The 10683-nt window shown below is 36.6% G+C and overlaps 1 protein-coding gene across 3 annotated transcripts; it reads right to left on the bottom strand.

Annotated features, from left to right (window-relative positions):
• Nucleotides 1–3794: 3794 nt before the first annotated feature.
• On the bottom strand, nt 3795–7592 carry LOC126596508 (2-oxoglutarate and iron-dependent oxygenase domain-containing protein CP2-like). Of its 3 annotated transcripts, none has more exons than XM_050263115.1 (9): nt 7153–7591; nt 6731–6787; nt 6330–6506; nt 6104–6254; nt 5911–5997; nt 5226–5350; nt 4844–4962; nt 4130–4241; nt 3795–4038 (listed from the first exon to the last, which is right to left on the bottom strand). In XM_050263115.1, exons 1-9 carry the CDS (start codon nt 7441–7443, stop codon nt 4003–4005), a joined length of 1155 nt encoding a protein of 384 aa, XP_050119072.1. In that variant the 5' UTR covers nt 7444–7591; the 3' UTR covers nt 3795–4002. The 3 variants fall into 3 exon arrangements, 2 of the variants coding, with proteins under 2 accessions (XP_050119072.1, XP_050119073.1); XM_050263116.1 differs by having other exon boundaries at nt 6182–6254; XR_007613979.1 differs by lacking the exon at nt 3795–4038 and adding an exon at nt 4352–4420 and having other exon boundaries at nt 4129–4241; nt 7153–7592.
• Nucleotides 7593–10683: the final 3091 nt, after the last annotated feature.

Below are 10683 nucleotides of genomic sequence, written 5' to 3'. Positions count from 1 at the left end.
GGGAATTTTGGGGAGAGAGATGCGCGTTTTGGAAAATGAAAGATGAGCAAGAAAGATGAGAGGAAGAAGGAGAAGGATTGGAAAGGAAGAAGAAAGAAAGAGAGAGAGAGAGATAGCACATATGAGAGTTGGAAAGAGCAACGGGGGAAGATGAGTGAGTTTTTTTTTTTTTTTTTTTTTTTTAAGTGGGTAAATTATTATAATATTTTAAAAGAATAAAAAATTATTTTTTGGCCACGTGGCACAAATATGGTAGTCACGTCAGCATTTAATGCATCAATGGATGGAAAATCTAACGGAGGTATTATTTTGAAATAAAATAGTACGTGAGATATGAAAGTGAAATGTTTTAAAGATATCGTATGGAGTTGTAATATACTTCAAACATAAGGGGTTACTATGTAATTTACCTAAAAAAGAAATGTGGGCAATTTAATTCAAAAGTAAGAGCCTTTTCAGTATTTGGGTGCAATGTTGAACTACCATCACTTTTTATCACTTTCTTTTTAAGCATTTAGAAAGAGAATTTACATGTGAAGGTAACTGTATTACAAATTAATTACGCGATATCATGTTAGTAATTAAAATATATAATATATAATAGGCGTAGAATACTATCACTTCGACTTTCCGGTTGCATATAAGTTTTTCACAAGAGAGATAAACAATTGGTGCAAACTTGATATAGAATTGCTAAAAAATATGTAAGTCGCGTGCTGCTCAATTATATTTTTTTTAATAAAAAAAAAAACATTTCACACACGAGAAAACACGTGTAAAAGGCAAGTTCATCTTGAAGTGAGGGAACTCTACTATTCACATCAAGTGTGCAAAGGAAGAGCTAAACCAACTTGCTCTCTAAGTTGTGTTGGAAATTTATATTATAATATTTATTAGATATTATAGTATTTAATTTCAAAATATTGAATGAAAAAATTAATCTTGTTTATTCTTAAGTGTTGCGTCTAATGCAAAGAATTGCATCATATTATTTGTAATTTGGGACGTGTAGTTTGATGAGTGGTGTAGGTTACATAGATGCAAAGTTGCATCTTTACACCAAACAACACAATGGGTTCTATATAAACCCATAAATCCATTATCATTAAATACACAAAATTAGAGTTAATTTTTACACTTGAGAAATAAGGTTTCCCCATTTTATTTATCTCATTCTTTGTTTGTCAAATTCCGAGTCGTATCTTGAGAGTACGAAATATATAAAGTTTGCATGAGTTCGAATATTGAAGTGTTTAAACTTTGGATTATAGATTATTGAATATTGAGAGACATACGCCTACTGAACTACAAGCACAAAAGTAGAGGCGAAATTCTGTTTTTAGGACATTGTATTTATGCAAGCCTCAATCTCCAAGTTTTCAATTTTTCTAAATTTCTCTCTAGTTGTTTATATTAATCTCATATATAATTGATGTTGTGAATTTCTTTGTGATTATTATCATTAGAATTAGAGTAAATTGTAGCTATGGTCCCTTAACTTTAACTCAATTGGAGCAATGGTCCCTCAACTAAAAATCCATTACCTTTGGTCCCTCAACTTATCAAAACGTGCAGCTATGGTCCCTCAACTAAAAATCCATTACCATTGGTCCCTGAACTTTAATTCAAGTGGAGAAATGGTCCTTTAACTTTAATCCAATTGTAGCAATGGTCCTTACAATATAACTCGTTTTGACAAATTTTTTGACATAGTTGACGAAAAGAACCATAATTATACACTTTGATGAGTTGAGGGACCCTAATTATATAAATGGTCATTCCAACATAGCTTATTTTGACAAAATTTTGACAAAATTGATGAAAAGGACTATAGCTACACATTTTGATAAGTTGAGGGACCAATGGTAATGGATTTTTAGTTGAGGGACCATTGCTCCAATTTGATTAAAGTTGAGGGACCATTTGTACAATTTACTTTTAGAATTATATTGTTATATTTCATATTTTCTAAGGAAAACTAATGAAAAAGGCTTGAAAACTTTGAGTTTTAATGATAAGGACAAAATAAAGGGTAAAATAAATAGTACCAGATTTAACTTTTTAATGTAAAAATATAGTTTTTCATTAAAATGAACAGTATTACGAGCTTTTCGTTAAAACTCTCTATTTTCTAATATTAATCCAACAAGTTGTACTTGTTTTAAGCGAAAATAATCGACACTCCTATTGTATCAAATCAAAACCTTATCGTAAACAAAAGGTGCATAGGGGTGCCCGATCTATCGTCTAATTGACCAAAAAGTGCCAATCACACACATATTATAATTTAGTCAAAAGATGTTCCTAGTAGAAGGATCGAGACAATATATGATTGACGAGAAATAATGATATCGACAGCGACAATGAGAACGACGACAAGTAGGACGGTATATTGGACACCGTAGCAATGAATTAAAGTAAATTAATCACAATTACTTCAAGAAGGGGCTTTGAAATCGTATTATAATTGTACGATCACATCCCCGGAGGAACAGTCGAGAAGGAAAATGATATATTTATTAGCAGGAATCCCTTTCGGATGCATTCTTTGTAGATCCTTCGAGAGTCGACAAGAATCCCAACGAAATTTATTAGGTAAAAGAAGATGACTTGGAAGATCATTCCCTACTTAGGTATGACTTGACAGCGGCCACCTGAAGTAGAAAATTTATTAATACATATGACTAAAATATGTTTATGTTTCTCTAGGAAAGGAATCCTCTCTGTATCCTCTTCATCTAATTCTCCTTATTAAATAATTTGGGATCTTAAAATTTGATCTAACAACTAAAAACATGGGTCTACTTTAAAAATTATAATAATTTTAACCGTTAGATCAAATTTCAAGAGCCTGAATTATTTGATGAAGAGGATTAGGTGGAAGGGATCCGGAGAGAATCCCTTTCCGTTTCTCTAATTGTAGGTGTCTAACAATTGTGTTTAATTAATTAATCCATCCTTATAACTTCACCCTATTAATAGCACTAAAACTACTTTTATTTTGACCTTAACCTATCATGTGAGAGATTTTTCTAGGTGTTGGTGTTTAAGTAGTATTTTACGTATCATAATATATGTGAGATAAATGATATGTTTTTTCATGTCCTTTCACCTATTTTATATCACGTAAAATATCTGCTTAAATACCGGCTACTTGAAAAAATTTATCCGATTATCATGTGTGACTTAAAAAGTGTCATTTTACTCATTTCAGGAATTGAACACTACTTTACCTAAGTCACTATGTTTCTCAAAGAGTCAAAAGTATCACCGCCTCTCATATTCAGGTGGGAGATTGTGATCGGATGGATGACGTTGTTCCAATTGTGCGGTAATGTGTGAAGAATGTTGAAAGGTTCATGCACGCATAACGACCTTTGGGATGTGGATTTCAGCAACAATCCACATTTGGTTTCAAAACTCTTTAACTCGCTTGCTTTCTTAAACCAATTCCTTAAGAGAAAAAGACCTAGAGAAACAGAGAAAGCATGTTTGACTTTACTACTTTGGTCAAACTAAAGATGCCGTTGAATAAGATCCAATAGACGGTTAGATGGTCTTTCTTGGTATCAGAGCAGGTCTTTTGAATTTTGAAATTCTCGAGATTTGTATGTGGACGGTGGGAGAGAAACTTACAACAGAAATGCCGTTGTCGGGGGTATCCAACTCAATCATGCAATGTCAAATACCTTAACTTTCCTATATATCAATGCGTGCATGACTTGAAATATAATCAATACAACACATCACAGTTACTTGTCGAGCTGTGTACGCAAAAGCATTGAAGCACACCGTAAAAACACAACACCACCGGCCCCTTTCATATTACTAACAAATAGCCCGACCGTAGTCTCTATAAATGGATGGAGTACGAATTTGAAAACAGACACGAAAAACTTCTATGTGCTGACAAGGATGAGTAAATTTACAACTTCACAAGCAAAAGTTGCATGATGAACAGATCAAGAAGTATCGGTAGTAAAAACATACAAAACAAGCAGCTCAAGAGGCGGTTTGTCCATCTCTCTTGAGTATTTCCTGAAAAATACAATCATATGTGAAAAGATTAACTAATGCCAAATATACGAATACGCTGATTTTTCTCTGTCTCATATCAAATGTACCGTACCAGTTTGGTTGCAGCAATTGATTGACGCTGCCTCTTTTTTTTTTCACGTTTGCACTCTCCACACCATTTGGAAAAATCCTTCTGATATTTCTTCAGCTCTCTAAACACCGAACTACAAGAAGATTGGGGATACAAAGCAAGTAAATTGGTAAACAAGAATGCATAATTGAGATAATCCTTGCAGTAAAACACTATGTTTTGACAGTTTTACTGTAAGCTTACCTAGAAAAGCTTCTGCAAAACTAATTGTCATTACATCAACCAGCATACAGGCAAAAAAACTCCTAGAACCTAATGAGACCAAGATCCAAAGGTTAGCCTTAAATAATTCCATTAATTTCTTAGATGATATTTTCCGTAATGTATGTTTACAAGGCCATTCAGTGTGATTACAATGTGCACAATCAATTGAGAAAACAATCGAGAACTAATGTTTAGGAGAAATCAACCGTGTGAAACCCGCATATTCCAACATTTCACTTAACTCTACTTAAAGACCAGTACTCTTAATGTTGATTTTGCACATGCTTTATTGTGTACGCAACCAACATTAATTGATATCAAACCATGAATGAATTGGTAAGTTGCATTCATTGGATACTTATTCCACACAGAGCAGGTACTAAAAAGTTAGGGAGATTGTGATATCCATAAAATCATTAGGTTAGGTTTCTTGAATTTCTTGTGTGGGGGACTAAAGGTGGAGAAAGGTACCTTCTGCACCATAATAGTAAGTTGACTCGATGCCCCGATGTTGTGGCTCTAGCACCATGCCGATGGCGACCATGATGAAGAATGGCACGTCCCGGAACATGAGTATAATCAAAGATTTCCTATAAGTAGAATTATAAAAATTCCAAGGAAAATGTTCAATACATACATGGTAAACTGTACAAAAATAAAAAGATATATTATAATGAAGAAAATATAACTAAAAAAAATAAACATGCAACTTACTAAAAGATGAAAAGTGTGACCCTAAATAAAAAATATGATATCAAATATGATACTCCAAAGCATTTTTATTACTAAAAGATGAAAAGTGTGACCCTAAATAAAAAATTGTACCTAAAATTGATCATAAAGAACAGCATACCTCAGATTGTGTCTCTGAATTAACATGTTTATCACATCGAACACCTCGAAAGAACAAATCTCCACCAGAAAATTGCTTTCCCAAGCAAACATTCAAGGTGACTTCTGAATCATCCACATGAAAACCTGCAATATAAAGCTGTTGTGGATTCATAAAAGCTTAACAAGCTATAAATCTAGCGCACAGATGTTTAAGACAAAGACAGACATACATATTGAACAAATTGGACACAATTATGAAAACATAAATAAATTGGACACGATTATGAAAACATAAATAAGGAGAAATCATATCATATCAGCTAGACCAACAATCAAAAACAATTCTGAGAAAATAATTATAACCGGCAGAAATATAGAGTGGAAATGGCGCAGAGAGAGAGGGACAAGGATTGTCTGCCCTCCCACTTCCGGTGCCCTCCTATGCCCTCTTGTTTGTGTGGTCACGGTTAAGCCACGTCAACATTTTATATTACTATTCATTTTTGTCTTATTTCTCTATAAAAAAAACAATATAAAATGTTGACGTGGTTTAACCGTGACCACACAAAACAAGAGGGCACGGGAGGGCAGACAATCCTTGTCCGAGAGAGAGGCTTCAGTACAAATGCTTTTTTTTAGTTTCAGTACAAATACTTTTTTTTCGAAAAACTAAATCCAAAACTTCCAGATGGATGAGCACCTACCAAGCTCTACATCCCTATCGCTTCCATATTCAACAACAAAACCGTGATGAGTATCCAGTGTGGATCCGCCAACTTCTGGGAAGAAAACTACATAAACCCAGACAAACAAAAAAACGAGTATAACATTAGTTCTAATCTTTCACACATAAGAACTTTTTCTAATTACAATTTCACAATATTAGAGATGAAATACGTTTAGACAAAGGACGTATAAAGTCCTCCATCAACTTGTCAAGCATGGTTTCAAGGCCAAAGTCATCAAGAACACAACCGTATCTATTCATTGTATTTGGTCGCATGATTCTGAAATTTGTCTCATGGACCCACCCTTCAAAATTTTCCACCTAAGAAATCAGAATTTGATAAGAAAATAGAAAAAAGTAGCTTAAGCGAAAATTAACTTATATCCAAAATGATACCTCAGTTAATAACAATTCACAGAAATCCGGCTGAAGCATTTCAAAGGTATAAACTCCAGGAGAGGCTTCAGACAGTATATTTCTAAAGCTAGCCTCTGTGTTCTCACTGATTGCTCTGAGAAATGAGGGGACAAAGAACTTTGCAGCTTGCAGCGTGTATAACTCCCTTTGTAGAGGCTGCAAAGAGGAAGGACCGATTAAGAAGGAAATTATTTAAGTTTGTTGACATGCAATTGTGACTAAATGTCTTATGCACAAAACTCAAGCCCTCAACTCCAGGAGTACCAAAAGAAGGGACTTAGCTTTAATGACTGCAACACTCGACGGCAATTCATAAAGCTGTTGTTTACATATTACAGCAAGTTTCTAAACGTCAACAGCATATTACCCATTAAACGCACCTGATAGTGTGCACACTGTGCAATGATCTTCTGCCTGTATTCTCGATGTCGTTGAACCTGTTTATTCAAACAGAGAAACATATGAGCTTTTCAGGAGCACAATAACGCCGCATTGACTAATTAACCAGAGCACATTGCCCCTGCCTGTTCTGACTATATGTTATTCCTACTCAACCTTATCTCCCTCGTCTATGCCTCAAAATTTAACACAGGAATTGAAAATCCACATCAATCATTTCTGGAGAATTCAAAGAAATTACACATTCTTCCGCAATCGCAACTGAAGCAAACACATTTCACACATTTATCCAAAAATTAAAATTCACATAACAAGAAATCCAAAACTTCCAAACTTCAAACTCATTTTCAGTTTCCGCATTTACCAAATTCCACTCCTAAAGAGATAGAGTCTCATGACTTACACGAGTGCGTTCGCTCTCGGGCGAGTACCGGAGGAGGATGTCCCTCATGTACTGGAGCTTGAGGTCACGTGAGGCATTGAGCATGGTGGGAGGCAAGTAGCGCTCCAGCGAGCTGAAAAGCAAGGGACTGAACTCCAATTGCTGCAGGTCCTCGTAGCTCTCCGCCTTGTGCTCCTTGTTCGGCATCAGCCTCAGCCTGTTCGACAAGCTCATCACGCAGTTCCCGTTGTTGCCTGCGCTCAGCATTTGCGGCGGTGGCCTCCGTCGGTCCGCCGCGCCGTCCGTAGCCATGGCCTTCGACTCTTCGTGAGAGAGATTTGGGGATTTTCAGAGAGATAGATGACTGAATTGGCGGAATTTTGTTATGGTTTTGAATAATTGAAAAAATGAACAACATGAAGTTTGAGCTGCAGGTTAGGGTTTGGGGTTCCCCTGTGGTGTGGTTTGTTGGTTAACCGCTTAACAGTGAAAGCGCCAGCTTGTTCTAAAAGTAGGGTCCACTGTGATGACGTGGTGTGGTTTTTTTTTAGTTGTGGGGACGCTCTGACGTGGAGTGTTGGAAACTTATCCACAAATTTTCAAATAGTGCATTACTTCTTTTTCCCACACTTTTTTTTTTTCCACAATAATTCGTCCCACATTTTGTCTTCTTTTGAAAATTGTACTTGCAATTTTATGATCCGAACCCGGTTAATTAACAAAAATTGTTATATATTTGTATAACTTCTCTAATAAAGATGAGATCACATGTATCAATATGAAGTAACTTCAACTGAACTAATATAGCTGATCAAATGAAAACATCATATAAAAAGTAAATGCTACCTTTTTTTTACGGAAATTATCATGTTTTACTTAATTCACTATTTTCATAACAAGATTTTCGTTAGCCTTTACCAAAAAAATAAAATAAAGCCTCATTTGGCCTATGTCAAATTTGTCGTGCAAGCATCAGAATCGTGAATCACAAATAGGGGTGCAATTTGAGTTGGGTCAATCTGAACCCGTCCATGTCCAACCTGACTTTAAACCCGAACAAACGAGTTTTTTTTTTAGTTATAACCCGCCCGAACCCAACCCAATTTCAACCCGTTCATTGATTGGGTTGAGTTAGGTTGATCAACCCGTCTATCCCCAACCCAACCTAACCCCGACTAAACAAATCCAATATAACCATATTGTAACTCATATCAATTAATGATCACACTACACCCAAGTGTGCCAAGTCCAAAAACCAACGCCCTTTCTAATATTTTTTTAATAAATTACCCCTTATAATTACTTAAGCTTTTAGGGAATAAGAGACTTTGATTAGTCAGCCTATATTTGTAATCTATAAATCCTAAAGCTTTATAGTAGATTGATTTATGAAATTAGAGTTAGCTAGCTTTGATGTTACTTGGCTTAATTTTGTTAGGAATTCTTGTAAACCAAGTTGTTACAAGATTAAACTTGAAAAAGTTGGGCAACCCAATTAAACTCGAGTACAAATGAACCTGAATGAAACCCAACCCGAACCCAAGCTCGAATTCTAAAAGTTGAGTTAGGATTGAGTTGACCTTCCAACCTACCCAACTCGCTCAAGTTGCACCCCTAATCAGGAAGGAGATGGGAGATTGCTTTCTTTTCCTCTTCATTGAATTGTTATTGTGGTGTTTAATTCTATTTTAATACAGAAAGAAAAATCGATAAGCAATTGTGGTGATAATGTATTAAAAATAAAGTGTAGAGTCAGAGAAAATAGGACATACAAGAGAGAAAGCGAAGGAGAAATCAAGGTCATCTTTCATTTTCATTAGAGTACATATTTATAGACTTATGATTTACATAAAAAGGTGCAAAAGTATTGAGATATTATATGTTCGCCTCAAGTGGACAAACACATAATTAACAATACTTGCAACATTTTTTTAACCAAATTTAGAGATGTAATTGTCATTCTAAAAGTAAAAATATCATACATACATTTCTATAACAAATAAATAAATAAAAATAGAGTTTATTTTTGTTTATACCATATTTAGGGCCTCGTATTTAGATCTCGTACAAATACTCGAGGGACATAAATGTAATTATGTGATAAAGGAATGGGCAAATATGTAATAAGTGAGGAGTCCTTATTCTATAAAAGGACACCTCACCCTCACAATTAGGGGGATCATTTCTGAGGCCATTTCTGAAGCCTCTCTCACCCTCTCAACGCTCTCACTCTCAGAGCTCTCTCTCTCCCTCACTTCTCAGAGAAATATAATACAATCAGTGTGGACGTAGCCCAAACCTTGGGGTGAACCACGATACATCTTGTGTCATTTACATTTCATGCAGATTCACGGTCGGATTTATATTGTACCAAGACCTCCAGTTTTGTGCATCAACATTTGGCGCCGTCTGTGGGAAACGACACGAAAAGCTGTGTCGGTTCTCTTTCATTTTTTCACCACGGCCGTGGATCTGCAAAATTTGACAAAACCCAGAAAGAAAAAAACCACAACAAAGTCTCCCCGAAATCCAAAACACCTACGGATCTCCATTCCCATTTACCAAACAAATCAAAACACTCAAATCTCATTTCAACATTTGGTGTATAGCTGTATTCAAACGTAAACAAAATCTCCCCAAAGAGCCTCCCTCTACAATAGAAGCAGATCTCCAAATTTACCATTTATAACCAAAACCCAAAAAAAAACTATACCACTTTAAATCTGCTCCAGAGTGAAATTACTCAGATGCCACCCAACCTGCCTAAATCCTCAGTATTGAACCATCGTGTCCACATCACCACCTCGGCGACATCAAACACGGCGTCGTCACGGTACCAAAACCAAAAAGGATGAGGATCTGCTTTCTCTTGTGAATGATGGAGCGGCGCCTGTGCCCACCGTGTGGTCGGTGGACCATATGGTCGATGGTGCAGCGCTTCGACAACCCGCAGGCGTACAAACATTTTGTCAAGAGCTGCCACGTCATCGAGGGCAGCGGTGATGTGGGGACGCTGCAGGAGGTGCAGGTGAAATACACGGAGTAGTCACCGAGTCAACCAAGATCCTCTCGGGTCGGATCGACGACCTCCAGTCATTTCGGGTCTGAACGACGACAGCGGCTTGGGCTGCACTAGTTCACCCACAAGTTCTCTGACCTGAAGGCCATGCGCAACGCACGTGACCTCTTCCTCTCTATCCCGATACCCGACCTTTTCCTCTTCAACATCGTCATCCGAGGCTCCACCGCCAATGCCGCACCTTCCTCTGCGATTTCTCTCTACACTCATTTGCGGAAGAATACTAATGTTGATGGGTTTTGAGAGAGACATATCGTTTTGCTGATGGGTTTTGAGAGAGACAGGTCGCTTGGCTGCACACCCATGCGATCCTGCTGCAGGCCCATATTCTTCAACCACCAGCTGGCCTTGGCCCTTCTGTCTATAGAGGCCCCACATTCAGATGGAGATCTTTCAGCTATTGCATTTCTCCAGACAGCTCTCTCCAGATCTCACAGATTTTACAGCTGGAGTACACCAGCTAGTGTCTAGAC

Source organism: Malus sylvestris, chromosome 13 (genome assembly GCF_916048215.2).
Source record: "Malus sylvestris chromosome 13, drMalSylv7.2, whole genome shotgun sequence".
In the NCBI taxonomy this organism is placed as follows: Eukaryota; Viridiplantae; Streptophyta; class Magnoliopsida; order Rosales; family Rosaceae; genus Malus; species Malus sylvestris.
The sequence above is the reverse complement of the archived record's forward strand: the minus strand, read 5'-3'. Positions and strand labels throughout refer to the sequence as shown.